This window comes from Urocitellus parryii, chromosome 4 (assembly GCF_045843805.1).
Source record: "Urocitellus parryii isolate mUroPar1 chromosome 4, mUroPar1.hap1, whole genome shotgun sequence".
Classification (NCBI taxonomy): domain Eukaryota; kingdom Metazoa; phylum Chordata; class Mammalia; order Rodentia; family Sciuridae; genus Urocitellus; species Urocitellus parryii.
In genome coordinates, this window is record NC_135534.1 from 10,841,117 (window position 1) to 10,865,093 (window position 23,977).

Genomic DNA, 23,977 nt, shown 5'->3' on the forward strand with positions numbered 1-23,977 from the left:
CGCGACCCATGGACGCGGAGCCACCACTTCCGGACGCGACATTTATTTGGGAGGCGGGGACAGGCAACCTCAGAGCGGTAGGTACAGCGAGTAGTCCGACAGCGCCCAGCGACGGGCCGGGCGGCCGGTGCGGCCGATCATGGGCAGCTTCTGCACATAACGGGAGGCCGGGCTGGGCCCGTAGGGCGCGGGGAAGGCAGTCTGGAAGAGGCGCCCGCGGCAGCGCCGCCCGGCCTGCCGCCCGGCGATGATGAAACGGAAATGGGGGGCGCCGCGCGGGGCAAAACGGCTCTTCTGGAAGACGTCGCGCGTGCCGGCGCCCGGGCCCTGCTGCCGGGGCGCTCCCCGCGCCCGGTGCACGCGCGGCAGCGGCCTGCCCTCAGAGGGCGCAGGCGCCGAGGCCGACGGGGGACCGCCGCCACCCCGGGGGCTCTCGTCACCCTGCGGGCTGACCACGGCACTGGCCGTCAGCTGCGGCATTTTCCGCACTGAGTCCGGGGCGGCTGCCGGCTCTTTCTTCTCGCCGGGCGGCCTTGGGGCAGTGGGTGCAGGCTGGCCCGTGCCAAAGCGGATGGCCAGGCTGTCACCGAAGAAGGCGTAGAGCTCACGGTAGATGTCCGCCAGGGTCACTGAGGGAAAGGGGTCCTCAGGCCCCGCTCCCCCTGGTGGCAGCGGAAGACCAGACCCAAAGCTTGGCTCTGCACCGCCCCCGGAAGGAGACTCCTGAAGGAGAAGGCTGTCCCAAGGCAGGTCTTCCGAACGCCGGAACCCCCTGCCGCCTGGGCCACCCGCGCTGGGCTCTGCTGCTTGAGCCTTCATCTTCAGGAGGCGCTCTACAGCCACCTGTAAGAGGAAGGGACGAGGATGAGCCTAAGCCCATCAAGTACTCCAAAGTAAGCGTGCTGAGCTCATTGGGGGAAGGAGGCTAGAAGGGGTTGATACTCACCAGAATGGCTCCATAAACTTTGTGTCCATCTGCTTTGACCTGAGCATTAGATACAGAATAATCATCCAGCACAGCCTGCAGGTTTGTCCAGTAAGTAGACAGGTGTGGGTACAGGACTCTTTCTACCGCCTGGAAAGAAGAAATGCAATACATCTCTTTGTTGTGTTGTTTATTGCCTCTCAGGTACCCTTTTCCTGGGAAAGACCTAATTTTATCTGATTCTATATAGGGCTCAATACTCCTAAACTCTTAACTGGGATATCCAGCCAACGTTTATTTGGAACCTTCGTATATGCCCAAGGCTTTGTTAAGCAATGCTGATAAAGATAAGAGTACAAAGTCAGACAATATGAAGTGACCCCACCATCCTGCTATATTGTTTGCTGGAGGCTAAGCGAGCATATGTTAAAAATCCTTGCTAACAACACAGATTAACAGTTTGCAGACTAGTGAACACAGTCATAAGGAGCAAGTACAGTTCTCATTTAGATGTAAAGTGTAACTCAGTTCAGGCCATCTGCACAAAAAACACCAGAGAAATAGACTCTGATTATACAATTTTAAATCTTGTAATTAATTTGAGGGAAATGCAACTAAGACTTGGAGATGACATTTGTTGGATAAGGCAGATTTTGGTCACTCATTCACAGGATAAACTTTTGAAAATGTTGACAAAACTCAAAATTCATAGAAAAACTATTAACTTACTGCTGACTCACAAAGAAATATGAAAGTTTAAATAACTGAAATACATTAAAATAATAGTTAAAAGTTACAAAGAAAACCATGCCAAAATTCTACCAAAGTAAAAGGGTTATCTCAATTTATAAAAACAAATATTTTAAAAAATGTTATTTCCCTTCATTCTGCAAGGCCAATACAATCCTTATACTAAACCTAGATAGCACATGAGAAAAACATGATTGATTTAACTCAATATAAATATTTTTGCCAGGAATGGTGGCACACACCTGTAATCCCAGCAACTCAGAAGGCTGAGGCAGGAGGATACCAAGTTCAAAGCCAGCAACTTAGTGAGGCCCTAAGGTTGCTTATCTCAAAATATAAAAAGAGCTGGAGATGTGGCACAGTGTTTCAATCCTAGATAGATAATTTTAAAGTTTAGCAATCCCCGCAGTATAAAAATGTAACATGGGCTGGGGTTGTGGCTTAGCAGTAGAGCACTTACCTAGCACATGCAAGACCCTAGGTTCAATCCTCAACACCACATAAAAATAAAAAAAAAAATGTGTCCATCTACAACTAAAAATATATTTTTAAAACAATGCAACATATTCCATTAAAAGCTTTGGGTTTCCTTTAAGTCTATACCATGACCAAGTGGAGTTTATCCTAGAAATGTAACCATAATTTATCAGAAAATCCACCTGGTGTGGTGGTGTGAAACTATAGTCCTGCTTAGGAAGATGAAGTGTGAGGATCACTTGAGCACAGGAATTCAGTGCCAGCCAACCTGAGAAACGTGGTGAGACATCATCTCAAAAATAAAACAACAATAACAAAATTAAGAGTTTAGCTCATTGGTGGAGCACCCGCCTAACATGCCTGATGCCCTGGGCTCCATCCCCAGCACTGGGAAAAAAAAGAGAAAAAAAACATTAATCACACTGGCAGATAAAAGCAGAAAAATCTTAGGATCATTTGGAAAAAAGCAGATAGAGCCAGGTGCAGTGAATCCTATAATCAGCTATTCAAGGGGCTGAGGCAGGAGGATCACAGGTTCAAAGTCAGCCTCAGCAACTTATCAAGGCCTTAAGCGGAGGGGAGGGGGGATAGTAGACAATAGGACAGACAGCAGAATACATCAGACACTAGAAAGGCAATATGTCAATCAATGGAAGGGTAACTGATGTGATACAGCAATTTGTATACGGGGTAAAAGCGGGAGTTCATAATCCACTTGAATCAAACCGTGTAATATGATGTATTAAGAACTATGTAATGTTATGAAAAAAAAAAAAAGGCCTTAAGCAACTCAGTGAGACCCTGTCTCTAAATAAAATACAAAAAAGGGCTGGGGATATGCCCCAGTGGTTAAGTGCCCCCGAGTTCAATCCCTGGTACTAAAAAAAAAAAAAAAAAAGGAGGGGGACTGGGGTTGCCCTTCAGTGTTAAAGAGCCTGCCCAGCATGTGAGAGACACTGGGTTCTATTCTCAGCACTGCATATAAATAAATGAATAAAATAAAGCCCATCAACAACTAAAAATACATATAAAAAATTTAAAAAATTTGGAGTTGTAGCTCAGTGGTAGAAAATGTCTAGTGTATGTGAGGCAATGGGTTCAATCCTCAGCACCACATAAAAATAAATAAATAAAGGTATTTAAAAATAAAGCTGGGGCTGGGGATGTGGCTCAAGCAGTAGCGCGCTCGCCTGGCATGCGTGCGGCCCGGGTTCGATCCTCAGCACCACATACCAACAAAGATGTTGTGTCCGCCGAGAACTAAGGAAAAAATAAATAAATGTTAAAATTCTCTCTCTCTCTCTGTCCCCCTCTCTCTCTCTCACTCTCTCTTTAAAAAAAAAATAAATAAAGCTGGGCACAATGTGGCACACTTATAATCTAACTAGGGAAGGTAAAGCAGGAGAATTGCAAGTTCAAGTCCAACCTCAGCAACTAGTGAGAGCCTATCTCATTTAAAAACTTTTTTAAAAAATGTCATTTTCTGGGCTGGGGATGTGGCTCAAGCGGTAGCGTGCTCGCCTGGCATGCATGCGGCCCGGGTTCGATCCTCAGCACCACATACAAACAAAGATGTTGTGTCCGCCAAAAACTAAAAATAAGTATTAAAAATTGTATCTCTCTCCTTCTCTCTCTCTCACTCTCTCTTTTAAAAAAAAATGTCATTTTCTCACAGAAATAGTCAAATCAGAAAACTATCTGCATCTTTGAGGGATGATACTGGGGATTGATCCCAAGAGCCCTCCACCACTGAGCTATAACCTCAACCTTTTTGTTATTTGTTTATATGTTTATTTATTTTGGTATTTGGGGATTGAACCCAGAGCTGGTTTGCCATTGAGCCATATCCCCAGCCCTTTTTATTTTGACATAAGGTCTCATTAGGTTGCTTAGGGCCTTACTGAATTGCTGAGCCTGTTCTCAAAGTCTGAATCCTCCTGCCTCAGCCTCCTGAGTTACTGGGATTATGGACAAGAAAGTTAACATTTTTAAACTGAAAAAAGAAATGCAGAAAAAGCATCCAATAATAAGAAAAATAATACATATAACAATTTTACTAACCTGAGAATATGTAATACATATACACAGTACACATTACCCTAAGTGGGAAAGGTTATAAGCATTTTTTTTTTTTTAAATATACTGGGGATTTAACCCAGGGGTACTTAAGTACTAACCACATCCACGGTGCTTTTTTGTATTTTATTGGGAGACAGGGTCTAGATAAATTGTTGAGGCTGGCTTTGAATTCTTGACCCTCCTGCCTCAGCCTCTCCAGCCGCTAGGATTACAGGTGTGCACTACTCCACTTGGCTTGCACTTTTTATTAAGTTGGAGATTTAGAGACAGGGTCTCACTGAGTTGCTTAGCACCTTACTTTTGCTGAGGCTGGCTTAGAACTCCTGATCCTCCTGTCTCAGCCTCCTGAGTCACTGGGATTACAGGTGTGCGCCACTGCACCCACCACTTTTTTTTAACCTGGTGCTGAGAATTGAATCCAGGGTTTATACATGCTAGGCAAGCTCACTACTATTCAGTTACACACCCTAACACTTCTTTGAAAATTGGAAGTGACAAAAACATTTTCATAAAGCAGTACTAGTGATCCTTGCAATAAAATTTTAAAAATACTACAGTTAGAAAAGAAAGATGTCATTACTTGCACACATCATTATCTACATTAAAACCCCCAAAGAATTTTCAATGATAGTTTAGGAAAATAGCTGGATAAACACCCAAAGGTCAACTGTATCTCTGTATACCAACACCATGAAGACACCACTGTGGCAGCATCAAGAGCAGCAAGGATCTAAGAATAAATGTAATAAAGCTGGGGTGGTGGCTCAGTGGTAGAGCATTTACCTCACGTGTGAGGCACTGGGTTCAATCCTAAGCACCACATAAAAAGATACAGTTATTGGGTCCATCTACAACTAAAAATAATGTTTTTTTTAAAAAGGAAATGTAGTAAAAGGGACTGGGAATGTGGCTCAGTGGTGGAATACTTGCTGCCTAACAAGCTTATTTGATCCCAGCATGAAAAAAAATATATGTGTGTGGGAGTGAGTCTCCTTTGAGAAATTATGAAAGCATCTTAAAGACAAGACCTTAAAAAAATGGAAATACATTTCCATGGTCAAGAAAACGATGTCACTTTTTTCTAAAACTAATAGATTGTTTGATTCCAATAAAAATCTCCACAGCAGCAAACAGAATTATTCCAGGTACACAAGAATGGCATAGCATAAAAACCCACTAATATACCTATTATTAACAAAATATTAACCTAATATTAACAGAACTAAAACACATATAATCATTTGGTAATCTCTATAGAAATGCTATAAAGATTTGACAACATTCAATATCCATGTTTCAAATAATACAAGAGAGAAATGGGAGGAATTTACAAAATGAGGTTATATAAACATCTGCCACAGAGGACTTTTGAAGGGATAAAACATTTATATACATAAAGTTAAACTAAGTCTGGCCTAAGGCAAGAACTCAATACATGGCAATAGCAAGCACATATCATTTTCATGACAAAAGACACACACCAGAAATATTTTTTTTCAACACATAGGGGAACTCTCATGGTTCTATAAAAAAGGCCAGGGTTCTCACCTTCCAACCAAGAGCATGCAGCCCCACCACAGCCCCATAGTGAGAGCAGAGAGGCCGCACAGGGTCTGCTAGGACCTTCTGCAGGGAAAGCAGGATCTGCTGGTAGAGGCCACTTACAAGGTCCCCATGAGTCCTGTGAGAACAACATTCAGTCACAGAAAGAAATGAAGTGCAGCACTGTCCAACTGTCTCAAGATATGGCACACAAAGAGACTAGCGTGGCACCCGGGGGCATCTAGGGTAAGTGGACAAGGTTGCGAGGGTGGGGGGTGGGGGTGGTGACTGGCTCAGGATCCAAGGGCTGAAGGAACAATACCTCCCTCCATATATTGGTAACCCAGTTGTAGAATCCCAGTGTGCCACAGCACACCAGCAAGGGAGCTCTAAAGAAAGACATTCCCATCCCCTAAAAGCCTCAATGCCAGAGGCTTCACCCCACCTCCCTCCCCAACCCACTTGAGTACAGCAATCCCACCCTTTGTTAAAACCCAGTGGCTACCAGAAGATGTGGCTGAGCAGGAGGGCAGCCCCATCCCGCAGAGTCCAGTGGTCATTCAGGGGGTTGATGGAGGCAGCCAGTGGCTCCAAAACACAGTAAAGGACACTGCCCACCAGGGAGCGGACATAGGGCCCCAGGCAGAGGTGTGGGTTGCGAACCAGGCTCCGTGCTACCTGCAGCAGCCGGTGCAGCTGCTCCAAGTCATGGCTTACAGATTTTACCTGTTGATAGAAGAGGGTGGCTGAGAGGGACACAAGGGAACAGGCAGGAGCCTTCTGGCAGCACCTTCAGTGAGCCCTCCACACTGCTGGGTCATCTCCCCGCCCACACTGGTCACTTACCCCACTGACCACATAAACAAAGTAAGGCAGGAGTGCTGCAATTTTGGAGTTTGTCTGAAGGTCCTGCAAAGCGACCTGAAAGGAAGGGACCAGGATGCACTAGAACCACTACCCCAAGATTAAATTGCCATGGCTCTGGAGCATAGTTAAGCACCATCTTCATGTATTTCTGTGTTAATATTCAGACTCTTTGATCCAAGAATTCTGGCAATTTAACCTACAGAAACACACTATCATGCAGCCATACACAGTACTGTCTGTAATAATAAAAAAGTGAATAAAACCTAAATGTCCAACTTTTTTAACTAAGAAAACCAAGTTGTAAAACCAGATGTTTAATATAATGCCACTTAGGTATATACTAGAGTAACCATACTTTATACACCAGGGAAATATGTGAGTGGAGAAATAGAACACTCTGTTTTTATTTGTACTTCTACAATAAACATGTACTGTTATTAGAGTGAGTAAAAGCATCTCAGTCCTGAACCTTTACCACCTGGACTCTCCAAACTCCTTTGGAGAAAGGACTTAAATCTAATAGCCATGAAAACAGACAACAGAAGCGTGAGAAAGGAGCTCAGTCCCCAAGCCCTACAGCCAGCCAACTACACTGAAAGACAAAAGGAAGAGGAACCAAGCTGGTTTTTTTTTTTTTTTTTCCCCTTGCAGTGCTAGAATCAAACCCAGGGCCTCACACATGCCAGGCAAGCACTTTATAACTGAGCTACACCTTCAGCTATGAGCCAAGTTTTGAAGACAAGAATGAATGAATGGGGCTGGGGATGTGGCTCAAGCGGTAGCGCGCTCGCCTGGCATGTGTGCGGCCTGGGTTCGATCCTCAGCACCACATACAAAGATGTTGTGTCCGCCGAGAACTAAAAAATAAATATTAAAAAATTCTCTCTCAAAAAAAAAAAAAAAAAAAAAGAATGAATGAATGATAGCACTATTCCTAGTTTAGCAAAGGAAATATCTGTAGCCAGACACATGAAAACATGAAGGATATAAAACACTTCACATAAACTTGACGAGGCAGCCCACACCCATAATCCCAGCAACTCAGGAGGCAGAGGCAAGAGGATCACAGGCCAGTATCAGCAATTTAGTGTCAGGAGCACTCTGGAAATACATGCCTGCTGGGAGGCCGCCACATCATGTGACCAGCATTTTCCTCTCCGGATTGGTTTGAGGCACTGTTGGTCACTTCCAGTGATCTGGCCACTTTCTTTTTATTTTTTTTTAAATACCTTTATTTTATTTATTTGTATTTATGTAGTGCTAAGGATGGAACCCAGTGCCTCATACATGTTAGGCGAGCGCTCTACCAACTGAGCTACAATCCCAGCCCAATCTGGCCACTTTCAAGTGGATGTAGATGGTAGCCCCAATCTTTTGAGAGTAGTAAAAATGTTAACAAATGTGTCTTCATGCGTAGGCGTGCCTTCCTGCAGCCCCATGGGTTGAGCTATGCTCACCTGTTCCTTTGTGAAATTACCCCTTTGCCCGGTTTGGAATAGAATGTTCCAGTGGAAACGCCCTTTGTGTGTCCTCTTCTTTTGCTCTGCCTTTGGGTGTGGCCTTCCTAGTTGTCAGTCAACATGCTGACAGCAGACATCATAAAGCTAGACTCAAACCCCTGAAACCTGACCCTTGCTTCATTTGAATAGCTTCTCCTCAATAAAAAGGGTCAGCAAGCGCTCACTCTCTTTCTGCGGACCCTTAAGGTTAGAGGAACCGTCCCAGGACCACAAAGAAAAAGGTATCTCTGTCTTTTGTGTGGTTATTTTTTTTTTTTTTTAAGAGAGAGTGAGAGAGAGAGGGGGACAGAGAGACAGAGAGAGATAATTTTAATATTTATTTATTTTTTCTTAGTTCTCGGCGGACACAACATCTTCGTTTGTATGTGGTGCTGAGGATCGAACCCGGGCCGCACGCACGCTAGGCGAGCGCGCTACCACTTGAGCCACATCCCCAGCCCTGTGTGGTTATTTTGTACAGCCCAGTTCCCCTGGAGTACCCCTGAGTGTTTCAGTCGTGAGGAATGCGACATATACCCTTTAGTTCTGAGCAAGAAATACTGAACAATATTGTGGCCTGCAATAACTTGGGCTTTACTGCTGCTCAGGTAATGAGGCATCATTCTAGGAATAGGAATTACCCAGTGGGGTTGAGTTACACTCACCTGTTCCTTTGTAATCCTATCCCTTTGCTCTTTATGGGATAGAATGTTCCATGGAACCTCCCTTTGTGTGTCCCCTATATAAAAATAAAGAATTCCAGTGGTTCTGTCTCTTTCCATGGACCCCTAAGGTCGGAGAGCCCTCCTGGATTTTGAAAAGGTATCTCTGTTTGCGTGCTTTCTTTGCCATTTTCTTAAGTTATTGGAATAGTCAGATTAGTGAACCCAGCATAGGTCACCAGCGAGGATAGATGGTGATAATCTAGTAAAACTCTGTCTCAAAATAAAATGGGCTAGGGCTGGACGCAGTGGTGTCCCTGTAATCCCAGTGGTCCGGGAGGCTGAGGCCTCACCAACTCAGCGAGGCCCTGTCTCTAAATTAAATATTTAAAGAAAGCTGGGGATGTGGCTGGTTAAGTGCCCCCGAGTTCAATCCCTAGTACCAAATTAATTAATTAATTAATTAATTTTTAAAAATGGGCTAGGGATGCAGATCAGTGGTAGAACACTTCTTAACATGCGCAAGGCCCTGGGTTAAACCGCCAGTATGGAAAAAACTGAGCAAACCACCTTCTATCCACAGTCAGATGATAACTCAGTGTCACCTGACTATGCACAGAAGACGACAGATGACAGGTATTCAGCAGGCCCTGTGGAGCCAGAGGCATGGGATGGTATGAGGCCCTGGGACTAAGTGCTGCAAAGCAGGTCTGGCCAGGCACACAATCCTGGCCTCTTCTATTTACTCTTCTCCTTTCCTGTCCAAGTCCAGGCAAAATCAACAGACACCACAAATAATGGGCTCTAGAATGAAGATGTCAGGGAGTCTCTCCAGGCCCCATCTAGCTAATTCTTCCCCAGGGAACAACAGAACCTGCTAAAGGATGAAGGGATTGGGAGTGACAGGAAGGTTGCCTCAGAGAACTATACCCACCCTGAGGACAACTTCCACCCACACTGCTCAGTTGGTCTCAAGAAGCCAGGAAATACGCAACTGAAATTATTTCATGAGACTTAAGAGTCCGACTTTGAGGACTGGGTTGTGGCTCAGTGGCAGAGTGTTTGCTTCACACATGTGAGGCACTGGGTTGGATCCTCAGCACCACATAAAAATAAGTAAAATAAAAATATTGTGTCCATCAATAACTAAAAAATATAGATAGATAGATAGATAGATAGATAGATAGATAGATGAATAAGCCTGACTTTGAGCTCCAACTTGGAAACACTCACCTTCATCAGCTGTGGATCATCCCCTAGCACAGCCCGTGTCACTTGCTGATAGTACTTGAGCAGGTCATCCGTCAGTGAAGATACCGCACTGGGCACTACAAGGGGGTGGGCAGGAAGTGGTTAGATGGAGAGCTGGCCCAACCTACTCCTGCAGCCTGCTCCCCCACACCCACCACTGACACATCCCCAAGAAGCCCATTCAGACAGAAGAGCCACAGTGCGGAGACTTCAGCTGTGATCAGCAGCCTGCTCCATCCTGGCCATGCAGGCACCACACACCTCAGTGTTCTGTCCGCTCTCTCCTAAGTGCTCTCTACCAGGCATTCCTGCTCAGAGTGCCATACTGATGAGTCTCAGGCTCTGTGGAGCTCTATTCAGCATCCACTGAAGTGAGACACTTCACCTCAGAAACCCCAGATTGCTGCCTAGATTTCTGTTCTGGCCTCCAACATACTGCATCATGACTGGTTACGGGTCTGAGATCCCACCTCCAACTCAGCCCTCTGAGCAGGGATCAGTACCTGCTCAGAAGACAGTGCAAGGTAGGTACCACGAAATGCTTGTCAGATGCAGATAGAGGCACAGAGGCCCTACCCTCAGCATCTAAGAGAAGAAAGTTTTTATACCTTACCTGATCCTTGAGGTGCCAGGTTCCCTTTGCCATCCAGGTAGGAAACATGAACTAGAACCAGGTCAGAGAGAGATGTCAGGCTGGGATTTTCCCCCTCATCACAACACCTACATCTCCAAATTCTACCCCATTCACCAGTCAGTCCAACACCACTGCTGACCACCCACCTGCTGTCCCCACCCCATGCAGGACCCCAGCAGCCACCTCTGACAGCTGTCTCAGCACAGCCTTTGGGGATGTTGGTAGCCAGGGCCAGCTCCACCAGGTTCACCTCTCGGTCCTCAGGAAAGTAGAGTTCACCCTCCCTGGCAGGGCGCAGAGGCAGTGCCTCCTGAGACCCATAACCACACACAACCTAAGGAAAGGGGATTAGAGAGCAGCCTGAATCTAGGGAGGAAACAGGTACCATGAAGGGGCACTACTGCTAAAGACAGGGAACCTATGTCTGAGAGAAGTCTAGAGGTTCCCAAGAGAAGCAGAGGAAATCTGGGGCTCAGAGCCACTGCTAGGAATTTGGCTGGGGCATCCATGGCTTGCTGGGTCAAGGGTAAATAAGCCCCCTCCTCAGAGCTGTAGAGGTTTTGAGCCCCACCCCTAAACTCCTGGGCCTCTCATTTGCACTTACCCAACTCTGAACACTCACTACTCCCTCCTAGTCACACTAATCTCTCAACACCCTGCCCCAGAACAATATACAAAAACATGCTAATACCACACAAATGCTGAGTTCCTCCTTTACCCAGCATGCCTGTTTTTCTTCAGGATTATATTAAACCAGGTTCAAGTTCTTTGCCCTCCATAAGGCTTAGTTCGTGTCCCATCTCTTCCAAGAAGCCTTCCCTACCCTCGAGGTCCCCAGTGACCTCCTCTCTACTCTATTCAGAACTCATACTACTATGGTCTGGACCCAGCACCTGGCATTTGTCCCGTTGTGGCCATGTTTGGTCTTCATGTCTCATCATATCATTAACTCTGAGCTGAACATGGAGGTGAGTTCATGCTCATGCTACATGAGCCCTCTGTAGCCTGCACCCCTCTCACCTCCACACTGCTCCACCTGAGGGCCCTGTTGAAATCCTCAACGGTCAGCTTCCTCCGTTTCGTGTGCTTCATGAACTGAGAGCTGTTCTGGGAGGGCAGAAACAGAAGCCAGAGTCAGGAGACAGGGAGCCGGTGTGGAAGCCCCCAAGAGAAATGAACTACACTGGGGAAGAGGCAAAGGAGACATCACACCAGTGATCAGAGTCTGCATTCCAGCCCAATTCCTACACAACAATCCATCTGGTGTCACATCTCACACGCAGAATGTGACAGTATTGCCACTCTGCCTGTGGGGCTGTTATGAGAAGTACTAGAAAATGCCTGATGAGCATTTCATATGCTGACAGCCTGGCTGGCTAGATGCAAGCTCTGACAAGGGCAAGGACAACCTCAGAGCCTCAAAGCAAAGGGAGGTGCCCAACATGCAGGTGCTAAGTAAATCAGAGTAGGAACAGGTGAGGAAAGGAACAAGGACAGCAGGGGATTGGGTACTGAAGGAGGCACCTGTGTGGCTTCTCTGAGACGGTAGCACACATCCTCAGCGAGAAGGGCTGCCACTTCGTCACTCAACTCCAGTCCTGTACTCTCTGCCATGAGGCGGACTGACTCCCGAGGGATCTCCACAAATCGCCGCTCTTCTCGCTCTGACATGGCCCCAGTGGAGCTGGGAGTAAAGACGGAAGATTTTAAACGCTGCCCCCAGTATGCCTGAGAATCTAGGAGGACAAGTCAAGACCTCTCAACCAGTCTTGCTGCTCTTGCACCACAATCTCTGAAGAGGGAGCTCAGAATAACCAGATGAGGAAAATGAATTTTAGGGAAGAAAATAGGCAGGTCAGTGAGCAGACAATAGGGAAGCTAGGGAAAAGTGCCTGGCCTTTGGGTCCACAGAATTGTGCTCTGCCCTTTACTATGTGAACCTGGCTAGGACCTTCATCAGTCCGAGCACTGGTATTCCAAATAGGGGCAATAATCTCTGCCCTAACTTACTGTGCCCTAACTTACTATGAAGATAAAATGAGATGATATCTGAGAAAATCAGGAACTAGCACATAACTCCAGGGCTGCAGATGTAATTTGGCGGTAGAATGCCTGCTTAGCATGCAAAAGGCCCTAGTTTCCACCCCTACACACACACACAAAAGAACCACCACCACAAAGGGAACACTACACCAATGAACAATGTCATCATTAACTACAAACAAAAATTTCATGTCCTCTTTTCATTCTTACTACACCCACCATCAACTAAATTTTTATGAAAAGACTTTAATCCTCACACTGCATTGCTAAAATATCTCTCTAATGTTCCTCCATTGCTTATGAAAAAAGACCAAACTTCCTGGTTTGACATATTACTTTTGGTCCCAAATCCCCACATCTGTTCACACTGATCCCTCCTCTAGTAAACGAGGCTAGTGTCTTCCCACCTTGCCTTAGGCCCTTCTACCAGGCTTTTGCTCAGACTGACTTCCCTCCTTCTCCTCTTGGTAAGACAAACCCAGTCTCTGGGATCTTCGGTACCATATGACATCTGGGCCAGCCAGGCTTTTAGAAGTTGGGCTTTTTGCCCATGTGTCTGGTCTTCCCCATTTTGGCTGCAAGGCCTAGATGCAGGAACCTGTTGTGTTCACAGGATATGGCAGAATAAGAACCTAACAAAAACAGACATGACGGCTCACTCCGACAATGCACACTGCAGCTGGAAGGTAGACGCACACACAATTCAAAGTGAGACAACAGTACCTCAGGCAGCAAAGCCTGGTTCCAAGGTGACCCACCCAGACACTGCTCCCACTACTCTCTGGTTCTCTTTTTATATATTTTTTGTTGTTGTTGTTGTTGTTGATTTACCTTTATTTATATGTGGTGCTGAGAATTGAACCCAGTGCCTCAAACATGCTAGGCAAGTGCTCTACCACTGAACCACAACCCCAGCCCCAAGACTCTTGTTCTTTATCCCTAAGTGCAATGAGCTTCCTACTTGGCTTCCACAGCTCTCTTCTCGATGGCTCTCAATTGCTTTTGAAATAAAGAAAATATCTGGCCCATGGCCCAGAGTCTGCATATACCTGCCTACACTTATTCAAGTTTTCTCTTTTGTATTCTTCATTCCCACCCAAATCCCCCTTTTACTTCCTCAATACATTTTATTTCAGGACCTTTGAATGTTATTCTGCTTTGAAGTCTCCTCATCTTTCACCCTGACCTCTTTGTCTAGTGAACTCCTACTCATTCCTTTAGATCTCAGTTCAAATGTTACTTTCTCCAGGAAGTGTTCCCAGATTCCCTACATGTTCCTGTACTCTGTCTTCAAGACAGTTATAAAACTTTGTAGAAGCCAGGTATGGTAGCTCATGCCTGTAATCTCAAACCCTGTCTCTAACTTAAAAATAAAAAGGGCTGGGGACAGGGCTAGGGCTGGGGCTGGGGCTGTGGTTCATCTCATTGGCAGAGCACTTACTTGCCTGGCACAAATGAGGCACTAGGTTCGATCCTTAGCACCACATAAAAATAAACAAAATAAAGATATTAAAACAAAAAAAGGCTGGGGACATGGCTCAGTGGTTATGCACCCTGAGTTCAATCCAGGCACCGCCCCCCTTCCAAAAAAAGTCTGTAGACATTTGTGTGACTTTTTAATTAACACCTACCTACCCACTAAACTATGTAAGCTCCATGGCAGCCAGGACCATGTCTGTTTGCTCACCTTTGCATCCCAAGTATCCAGCAATGTCACCACATACTAGGCCTTCAATAAACACTTGCTGAAAGAAGGAAGAAAGAATGACTATTTTACTAAGCACATAAATTGCCTGAAGCACTGAGTAAACACTATGTATGGATTACCTTATTGGATCCTTCTTGACAATGATATACATGTTATATATGTTGCTATCTCACAGCCAAGGTGATCAAACCTGAGAGAGCTTAATGTTACAGGGCTTACCCAAGATGATCCAGTGAGCGCTAGCTAGTAGGTAGCAAGGATTCACACCCTTTTTCCTAATCATTCCACAACACTGCACTCAGGTGCTGCCAGCTTGTGTGGGGAAGAAAACCCAGATTCGCAACCCAAAGAAACTGGTGTTGGAGACCCACCACTCGGCGACCCTCGATCCTCCAATCAGTTTCCACATCTGTAAAATGGGAGCACTAAGTCTTGCCTTGCCGGCGTTTCCCTATTGGGACCCCGTAAGATCTGGCCTGTGACCAAGGTCTTTCGCTCCTCAGCCTCCTCTCCTGCCCATCCCCAGCCATTAGTTACTCTGGTAGGAGGCGGGGACACTGACCTCCACGTTCCAGCCGATATCCGTCCTCCCACCCAGCCCGGCTCACCCCAGGCACTGAGGGCTTGGGGTGGGGTAGGAGGTCAAGGTTCACGAACTTGGATCACGTGTACAGGGAAGTGGGCGGGCCCCAGCACCTGTAGGGAGCAGCCCGCGGAGCGACGGGGAGCCCTTGGACTCGGCCAGGCCAGCTCACCTGAGAGCTTCGCGTGGCGAGGGCAGCTGCCGAGGCGTGGGCTGTGGCGGCAGCTCCCACTCACCCGGCTCGCACTAATTCCCTCTCTCCGCGCCCCGGCACCACCCTCCACGAGCCCAGCCAATCGCCGGCCGTCTCGAGAAGTTCCCGCCCTCCGGGAGCCTTCCCGCCACGTGATTAGCCTGTAAGGAAGCGCGGCGCGGACGCCGGACGCCGGAGATCACGTGATGCTGAAGGCTCCAGCTTCTTAAAGCAACAGCTCTCGCTAGTCTGCGAAGCGGGTGGGTATGGTTTGGCACGCATTGAATAAACATGTCCTGGAATCCCAGCTACTCAGGAGGCTGAGGCAGGAAGATCGAAAGTGCAAGGCTGAAGCGAACCTCAGCAGCGAACCTCAGCAGCTTGGTGAGCCTCTGTCTCAAAACAAAAAACAGAGGTGTAAGGATGTAGCTCAGTGGTAGGACTGAAATACATTGCACTGGGTCCAATCCCCAGTACCAAAAAACTAAAATATTCTTATGGGAAAGCATTTCCATTCCCTTGTTTTTTGTCTGCTCCCCAGTTTACGACCACTTTCAATTTCGCAACTATAGGAAAAAGCTTCAGACTTTGGTGTCTGGCTTAGTTTTCCTGCTCAACCTCCCTCTCCAACATCACCTAACCTGCCTCTTCCGCTTCCTGAAAGGTAAGTGGGGCTTCCGGCAGCTGTTCCCTGCGGACAGAAGAAACTTTTGACAGGACCAAACACAGGTGCAAGCTTTGAATTCTGTCCAGTGAACCAAATATAAGTCCTCACCTGCCTCCATACTTCTTGACCAATTTACAAGACCATACAACCCTGATAGCTCCCTTTTCTGACCTCCCATTATGACTAAAGCCGCTCAGTTCTCAACTGATAAACAGTGGGCTTACTGAATAAAGGACGGTATTTGGGATCACCGACTTGAGTTCCAATTTCTGACACGCCTTGGGGAAAATCACCTAACCATGTTTTCCCGCATATACAAACAGAGGAAGCAATGCCCGCCTCGTAAGTTTGTTGTAGATTAAATAATGTCTGTGAAAGCACCTGGCGAGAGGGGGTATTGAACTGCCATTAACACATCACAAGGGAGATAGTGAATTGCTCTACTAAGTTCACCCAAGATGGGGTAGTTTGCAGGGGGCTTTTCTCCCTCCCCCTCCCTTCCACACACTGCAGTTTGAACCAGGGGCACTCTACCTCTGAGCTAACCCACATTCCTTCTTATTTTTTTGAGACAGGGTCTTGATAAATTACTGAGGCTGGCCCCTGGAGTCGCTTAGATTAAAAGACTAACACCAAACCTGGCTTAATTCGTTTTCCATCTTTATGATTTATTTTAAAATTATTTGTAGTGTATAGGATTGAACCCAGGGCATTCTACCACTGAGCTTCACTCCCAGCTCTTTTATTATTTTAGTTCTAGAAGGGCACTTTCTGCAGGGGAATGTGTGTGTATATAGCCTCCTCACCCTTCCTCTTTCTCAGGGCTAGATGCTCTTGTCTAGAAAAGAAAATCCTCTGGGACTTGGTGCTGTGAAAACCTGATAGATGTAACTAGGGTTGCTATAGCAACCCCATCTGAGGAGCCCGACTCCACTTAGTCTCTTCCAGTTATATTCAAAGTAACATTGGAGTGGTTTCCTTCTTCAATGCTGAGTGCCTGTCCTCTGTGAAAGGAAGGAGAAAGGAGGCCCTCCCTCCTGAAGGTCTGAATTTGATTGTCAGCTCAGCCTCATTTGGGCTGCTAATGGATCACCTAAGGTTTACTGGATGGACAGCCAGTGGCAGCCACCAGCTCAGGTGCATTATATAAACCATACAATAACCATTTTTTTTTTAAGAGAGAGAGAGAGAGAATTTTAATATTTATTTTTTAGTTTTCGGAGGACACAACATCTTTGTTTGTATGTGGTGCTGAGGATCGAACCCGGGCCGCATGCATGCCAGGCAAGCGCGCTACTGCTTGAGCCACATCCCCAGCCCTAAACCATACAATAAAATTATGGGGGGAAGCCACAACCATATACTTCCCATTCAAAGGGACATGGCCTATGTCTTCCTGACAGAATTACAGTTTCTCATGTCTGACTCAGGCATGAAACTTAACGGGGGCATAACTGAACCCAGATTTGACAGATTAGTCAGAAGCAAATAGGCAAGCTAGAAAAGGGCACTTCAACGTGGAGAAATAGTCTTGTGGTTTGTTTTAAGTTGTAGATGGACACAATACCTTTAATTAATTAATTTTTATGTGGTGCTGAGGATCGAACCCAAGTCCTCACATATGCTGGGCAAGTGCTCTACCACTGAGCCACAACCACAGCCCATCATGTTTGTTTAATCTTGTAGGCATTTCATGTATTTTTTGTGACCCTGATTATAAACTCTTTTGCGTAGCATGTATGAAGCACTGGGTTCGAGTCTCAGCATTGCATATAAATAATAGTTCCATCAACAACTAAAATATTTAATAAAAATAAATAAAAGGGCTGGTGATATAGCTCAGTGGTACAGTTCCCATTTCAATTCCCCAGTACCACAAAAAAATAAAAGGGATGTGTTGGGACTCTGTAATCTGCGCTATTACTCTTCTCTGGTTCATTTTTCCTTATCTGTTGTTTCTTCCCCCCTTTCCCTCTTATACTCTTGGAGTTTAAGGTCATGGGAAAGGCAAACACACTGATATTAGATTAGGACTCAGAATGGCTGTGATGATGGTTTTCATTTACTGAAAGTCAATGATCCAATATCAGTTTGCCTACAATGAGGTTAACTTCAGACCTTAGCAAAAGGGTTTGTTAAATCCCCATGTGTGGCCAAGGACAGTTGCAACATCAGGCCAAGGAAAAGGTCCAGTGAGTAACTGGCTAATGACCTTTTTAAAAAAGAGTGTTGCTCCTACCCAAAAAGGAATATGAGAGCTGGGAATATAGCTCAATTGGTAGAGTGCCTTGCATGCACAGGGCCCTGGGTTCAATTCCCAGCACCAAAAAATAAAATAAAACAAAACCAAAAAAAGAACATGACACTTGCATGAGAACCAATGACCTTTTATAGTTAGAACACAGAGTCAAGCAACAGCTAAACTGGAAGAAGCACCAGATGGCTTCAGGGACAAAGAATCTTCCTTGCTTCCCCCAACAACAGCCAGAGGGAGTCTCTAGACAACTCTGCAAGTATTAAAGCAACATTTTATAGATCAAGATCACACTTGGTAGGAGGCTCCCATGCTCAGCTCACAAGCCCTGTGAAAACAGGAAAGGTACATCAGTTACACCCAGAGCTCAGAGGCAGCCACAACCACCTACTTCCCATCCCAAGGGCACAGGTCCTAGATCTTCCAAGCAGACAGAATAAAAATTTCTAATGTCTCTGTCCCAGGCATTAAATCCTACACCCACTTCCCTCTCCTACACACCCATTCTCCAGGTCACCACAAATCAGGCACTCACCCAAGTAATCATCCATCAGGGAGCCAATGGCAAACTGTAGGAAAGAAAATAAACATGAAACCAGGACAAGGCAAGAGCAGAACCTCCTCTACCCCACAAGCCCCAGGTCTTCTGCCACCCAGAACACCACAGAACCCCACCCCCTCCCCCAGAACTGTGAGTGGTAAAGAAGTCCACAGCATTCAGTTCTGCCTGGTATGGCTATGGTAGGCAAGAGACTCACAATGTCATTCTTGTCCACGCGGGTCCCCACAATCTTCAAGCGGATGTCATCCTCCTGCTGAATCACAATGTCCTAAGAAGAGGAGACAACAGTGTACTCAGACATTCCCAGGGCAATCCTCTTCCCTCAGCCTGGCCTATTCCCCCCCTCTGCCTTCCTCCTACCCACTCACCTCATCCATTGTCTTGTAACATGGTGGGTTAGAATTAGGATCAAATTCCATCTCTGATGGGATGGACTGAAAGGAAAAGTGATACTTGTCAGCACTTTGCTTATTTATTTTTGTGGTGCTGGGGATCAAATCCAAGGCCTCACATATGCTAGACAAGTGCTCTACCACTAAGCTATACCCCCCAGCCTGTGAATAGACAATCATATCCCCTCCCCCCACCTCAGCCACTGCTTTTTTACTTAGGGTCTTGCTAAATTGCCCAGGCTGGCTTCAAATTGCCATCCTGACTCAGCCTCCCTAGTAGCTGGGATTACATACACATACCACAGAGCCAGGCCAGGTCAGCATTTTTTTCTTTTTAAACTCTTGGGGATTAAACCCAGGGAAGCTTTACCCCTGAGCTACTTCCCAAGGCCTTTTTATTTCGAGACAGGCTCTTACTGAATTGCTGAGGCTGACCTCAAATTTGCAATCCTCCTATCTCAGCCTCCTGAGTCCCTGGGATTACAGGCACATGCCACCACACCCAGCTGTATTGAATGTTTCAGTAGATGGTCATGATTGGGTGTCTCTTCCTTAGCCCCGCCCAACGTGTCTAGACTTACATGTCGAGAAATGAAGCAAGACATGGGCCCAATTTCTGTGAAGAGTCCAACCTAGGAGGAAAATGAATAATCATACTTTCCCTTTTCCTCTCAAATCCTTAAGTTTTAGGTTGTCCCCAAAAGCTCACATTAGACAATCATTAGGTGCAATGATTGGGCTGTAAGCTTTAACCTAATCAGTATGTTATTCCACTTGAATGGACGAACAGGGTAGGCGGATAGGATGTGGTTGAAGGAGGTAGGCTACTGGGAATGTGCTTTGGGGGTTTCTATATTTTCCCTGTTGAGTGGAACTCAGCTTCCGGATTGCCTTCTCCTGAACTGCTTTCCTCCTCCACTCCCTTCTGCCATTGTGTTCTGCTTTATCCGGGCCCAGAGCAACAGAGGTGGCTGTCTGTGAACTGAGATCTCTAAAACCACAAGGGCCAAATAAACTTTTCCTCCTCTAAAATTGCTCTGACAAGACCACCATTTTTATCTGTATCCAGTCTGAACTGCAACATTTGCTTTTTTTTTAATTGATTCCGGTATTGAACCCACAGGCACTTTACCACTAAGCTATATCCCCATTTAGTTTTTATTTTGAGAATCTCACTAAGTTGCTAAGGCTGGCCTTGAACTTATGATACTCCTATCTCAGCTTCCAGAGTAGCTGGGATTATAGGTATGTGCCACCATGCCCAGCCCTGTGTCTTTTTTTGACCCTTCATTTTACTGTTTTTCCCCTTCCCATGTGGGGGATTAAACCAGGGCCTCATGTATGCTAGACAAATACTGTACCAGTGAACTACATCCCCTACACCACCCTGTCTCACTAAGTTGCTGAGGTTGACCTCAAACTTGCTATCTTCCTACCTGAACCTCCTAAATTGCTGGATTATAGGCCTGTAATGAAATGAAAGGCCCAGAACCACCTTTCATTTAAATTAAGCAAATATAGTGTAATTGTAAAGAATTTAAACCTAGGACTTATTAGCCCAAGATATAAACCCTTGTTGGCCACAGAGTCTTGGCCAGTACATTTCTCTAAGCTTCAGTGTCTGTAAACAGAGATAGAAACACAGTCACTGTAGGGCTTTGAACAATACTTGGTCCACAGTAACTACTTAGTCAATGTAGGCTCCTGTTGTAATTATTCACATTGACTCACATGCCCTTGAGTATTTTGACAGGTACAAAGAAGTGACTTGACTAAGGTACAGTTAGTAAGTGGAATGAGGACGCATCTTAGAATTCCCGAGGACCCACACCATGGCCTCCTATGAATGTTCTTACCTTATTGACCTGAGTGACCACAGCATCCACAACCTCGCCTTTAAAAGGCCGGAAAACAATGGCCTTGTACTTAACTGGATAAAGAACAAAGCCCCGGCCTGGCTGGATTACACCAGCACCAATGTTGTCGATGGTGGTGACAGCAATTACAAAGCCATACCTATAAGGAAGACAAAAAGAGAAAGGCACTGTATTACAAGAGCCTCTAAAGCCATCTGTAGCAACAGTCACTGAGCCTGAGGGGAGGAGGGGTAAAGATGTCACCTCTGACCCTCAGAGTTTAATGGCCAAGAGAAAGGACACAGATAAATATTTGTAAGCTCAAATGCTGCTTTCAAAATTTTACAACAAATGTCCAAAAAGAAAGCCGCACTGAGTTAATGGACCTGAATCTTTGTTATGCCTCAGAATCACCTGGGAGGAACTTTTTATACGAAGATTCTCGGGAATTATTATGAAAAATACTCTAAATCAAGGTATCTGTACTTGTACAACTGGGAAAATTTTTGTAGAGTCCTTAATTACTGTTCTCAACATATTTCAGGTCATCATTTTCCTTATCTGGTGTGCAGAATAAAACATCAGAAAATAAAGTATACTGGTTTTTATTTTGAGAGTCTCACTAAGTTGCTAAGGCTGGCCTTGAACTTATGATACTCCTGTCTCAGCTTCCAGAGTAGCTGGGATTATAGGTATGTGCCACCATGCCCAGCTCTGTCTTTTTTTGACCCTTCATTTTACTGAGAAGTTAAAAAAAAAAAAAAAAAAAATGAAGATTCTCCTGAAGGCTCTCAGGCAGTCCTGATTCTATAGGGAAAAAAGCAGCTCAAGAACCTGCATGATCAAGAACTGCCCCAGAAACTGGGTGCAGTGGTGAATGCCTATAATCCCCAGAAGCTTGGAAGGCTGAGGCATGGGTTCAAAGCCATCCTCAGCAACTCAGTGAGACCATGTCTCTAAATAAAATACAGAAAAGGGCTGGGGATGTTGCTCAGTGTTAAGAGCCCTGGTTTCAATCCCTGGTACCAAAATAATAATAATAACATAATAAAATTTTAAAAGGTCTAGGTGTGACTCAGTAGTTAAGCACCCAAGTTAATCCCCAGTACTAAACAAACAAACTGCCCCAGCTACGTTGCTCAGTGATAAAAGACCCCTGGAATCAATCCCCAGTATGGCAAAAAGAAAGCAAGAAAAGAAAAACAAACTTGTTAAGAAAATAAATCTTTAAAAATTTTAAAAAGAACAGCCTGCTAGGCATGGTGGAAATCCCAGACACACAGAAGCCTGAGGCAGGAGGATCACAAGTTCAAGGCCAGTCTAATCAAATTAAAGAGGCCCTCAGGGGGAGGATTGCAAGTTCAAAGCCAATTCCCACAACATAGTGAGACCCTGTCTCCAAATTAAAAAAAAAAAAAAAAAAAAAAAAGAGCCAAGGATGTGGCTCAGTGATTAAGCACCCCGCGGTTCAATCCCCATACCAAAAAGCCCCCAAAACTAAACATAAAAGGAACAGCGCTAGGTTATTCTAATATTCTGATGCTGGAAGCCCAGACTCTACTATCCTGGACTGAATCCCAGCCCACTCATAATGGTCTGTGGGAGACCCTTCTGTGCAAAACTCAAAGAATTCAAGTCTCAACCCTGTTCCTTCTCATAAACTCTCGTTGTGCTTTTTCAGATCGATCATTCAGGAAACACTGAGGCCCATGATGTGCCAAGCCAGGTCCCTGGGCACAGGGTATAGAGAAACCCAGCAGAATCACAGGACAGCACACACAGGAACAATGATTAAACTCTGAGCTCTACGAGGACTGTTTTCATTGCATGTTTGCAGGATCCAACATACGCCCTGACACACAACAGGAGCTTTTAAAGTGTTTGCAGACTAAAGGAAAAGTCCAATCTCGACTGAGGGAAGTCTCATTACCCAACTTTGCAGAGGACGCATTGGGAAGGAAGCAACTGGCTGCCTGGGGGCCTGGGAGGGTGAGAGGGCTCCCCAGAGTGGGTTGCACGGCCTTACAAGATGAGTAGGAATTAGGTAGAGAGTTGTTGGCATGGGGCACTGTGTGCGCAAAGACCTTACAGCGCGATGGGAGCAAACTTACTTTCCGGTGCAGGTTCCCTCCACCTCGGTGAAAAGCTTCTGCTTCACGGTATTGAGCAAGTTGGGGCCGAAGTAGCGCGGGTGCAGCAGGATCTCGTGCTCCAGGGAGATCTGCAGGGAAAGGAGAATGGAGACAGGGCCAGGAGCGGCGAGGGCAAGGGGCGAGAAGAGGCGCCCAGCCTCGCTGCACCTCGAGACCCAACCCTCGTCGCCAACCGGCGCCTACTCACGTGGTAGAACATCTTTGCGGAGGAGGTTGGACTGAGGCGTCCACACCTGGGACAACAATTTATCTGTCTCCTCCGGAAGCGCACGCTACAACCACAACCTCGCTTCCGGGTCCCTGCGCCGATCTGATTGGACCTCGCTGTAGTGGGCGGGGACTCGTTAAGCTCTGTCCCTGAAGCCCCGCCCCACGGCGGACTGTCAAAACTCAGATCCGAAGTAGCCTGTAGTAGATGCTCAGTAAATACTTTTCCCCCCATATTTTTATTGGTGCATTATAATGGTGGGATTCGTTGTTACATATGCGTAAATGCTCAGTAAACACTTTTAATAGGCTTTATTAGTGAAAATAACATAATTAAAGACTTTAATGCACCCAAGGGTTGTAGTCACTCAGGACTGGAATTCAAATTCAAGGCGCTTGCAAATTCAGGCATTCCGAATATTTATGCATTCAATCATTCCTTCAACAAACATTTACTGAGCACTCACTACATGACTTGCTCCCTGGAGAGGAAACCTTATTATTGTACTCCTGGGGCGCTGGCGCACACACCAGAGTGGGGTTGGGTTGTGGGGGGATGCTACAGAACTGAGAATCTGTACCCTCTCAACTCTGCGCTTTCTCCCACCTCTCCCCCTTTCCAGGCCAGCCTCCCTGCAAAGACCTAATCTGCTGACGTTCAATGTGCTGGAGC

General features: G+C 45.9%; 2 protein-coding genes across 5 annotated transcripts; both read right to left on the reverse strand.

Annotated features, from left to right (window-relative positions):
- Positions 1-25: 25 nt before the first annotated feature.
- On the reverse strand, positions 26-15,287 carry Taf6l (TATA-box binding protein associated factor 6 like). 4 transcript variants are annotated; one of them, XM_026407629.2, is made up of 12 exons: positions 15,193-15,287; positions 14,417-14,474; positions 12,211-12,370; positions 11,707-11,793; positions 10,870-11,020; positions 10,666-10,716; positions 10,035-10,129; positions 6,620-6,694; positions 6,279-6,499; positions 5,780-5,912; positions 947-1,075; positions 26-843 (listed from the first exon to the last, which is right to left on the reverse strand). In XM_026407629.2, exons 2-12 carry the CDS (start codon positions 14,422-14,424, stop codon positions 70-72), a joined length of 1,884 nt encoding a protein of 627 aa, XP_026263414.2. In that variant the 5' UTR covers positions 14,425-14,474; positions 15,193-15,287; the 3' UTR covers positions 26-69. The 4 variants fall into 4 exon arrangements, with proteins under 4 accessions (XP_026263414.2, XP_026263413.2, XP_026263415.2 ...); XM_026407628.2 differs by lacking the exon at positions 15,193-15,287 and adding an exon at positions 15,000-15,171; XM_026407630.2 differs by lacking the exons at positions 6,620-6,694; positions 15,193-15,287 and adding an exon at positions 15,000-15,171.
- A 2,964-nt stretch (positions 15,288-18,251) lies between these two features.
- Polr2g (RNA polymerase II subunit G) lies at positions 18,252-23,396 on the reverse strand. The gene is made up of 8 exons (XM_026407608.2): positions 23,285-23,396; positions 23,056-23,165; positions 20,945-21,104; positions 19,670-19,720; positions 19,065-19,130; positions 18,893-18,964; positions 18,670-18,703; positions 18,252-18,462 (listed from the first exon to the last, which is right to left on the reverse strand). Exons 1-8 carry the CDS (start codon positions 23,294-23,296, stop codon positions 18,449-18,451), a joined length of 519 nt encoding a protein of 172 aa, XP_026263393.1. The 5' UTR covers positions 23,297-23,396; the 3' UTR covers positions 18,252-18,448.
- Between the last annotated feature and the right edge of the window lie 581 nt (positions 23,397-23,977).

Bases quoted from the DNA above. Each gene is read 5' to 3' on its own strand.
- Taf6l (XM_026407629.2), bottom strand. The intron at 11,794-12,210 runs GTGCCTCCTTCA...CTGCCCTCCCAG, and splicing joins GTCTCAGAGAAGCCACACAG to AACAGCTCTCAGTTCATGAA. The intron at 10,717-10,869 runs GTGGCTGCTGGG...ACCTGGTTCTAG, and splicing joins TGCTGAGACAGCTGTCAGAG to TTCATGTTTCCTACCTGGAT.
- Polr2g (XM_026407608.2), bottom strand. The intron at 21,105-23,055 runs GTAAGTTTGCTC...TCTTCCTTATAG, and splicing joins GAGGGAACCTGCACCGGAAA to GTATGGCTTTGTAATTGCTG. The intron at 18,965-19,064 runs GTGAGTGGGTAG...TCCTCTTCTTAG, and splicing joins GTTACAAGACAATGGATGAG to GACATTGTGATTCAGCAGGA.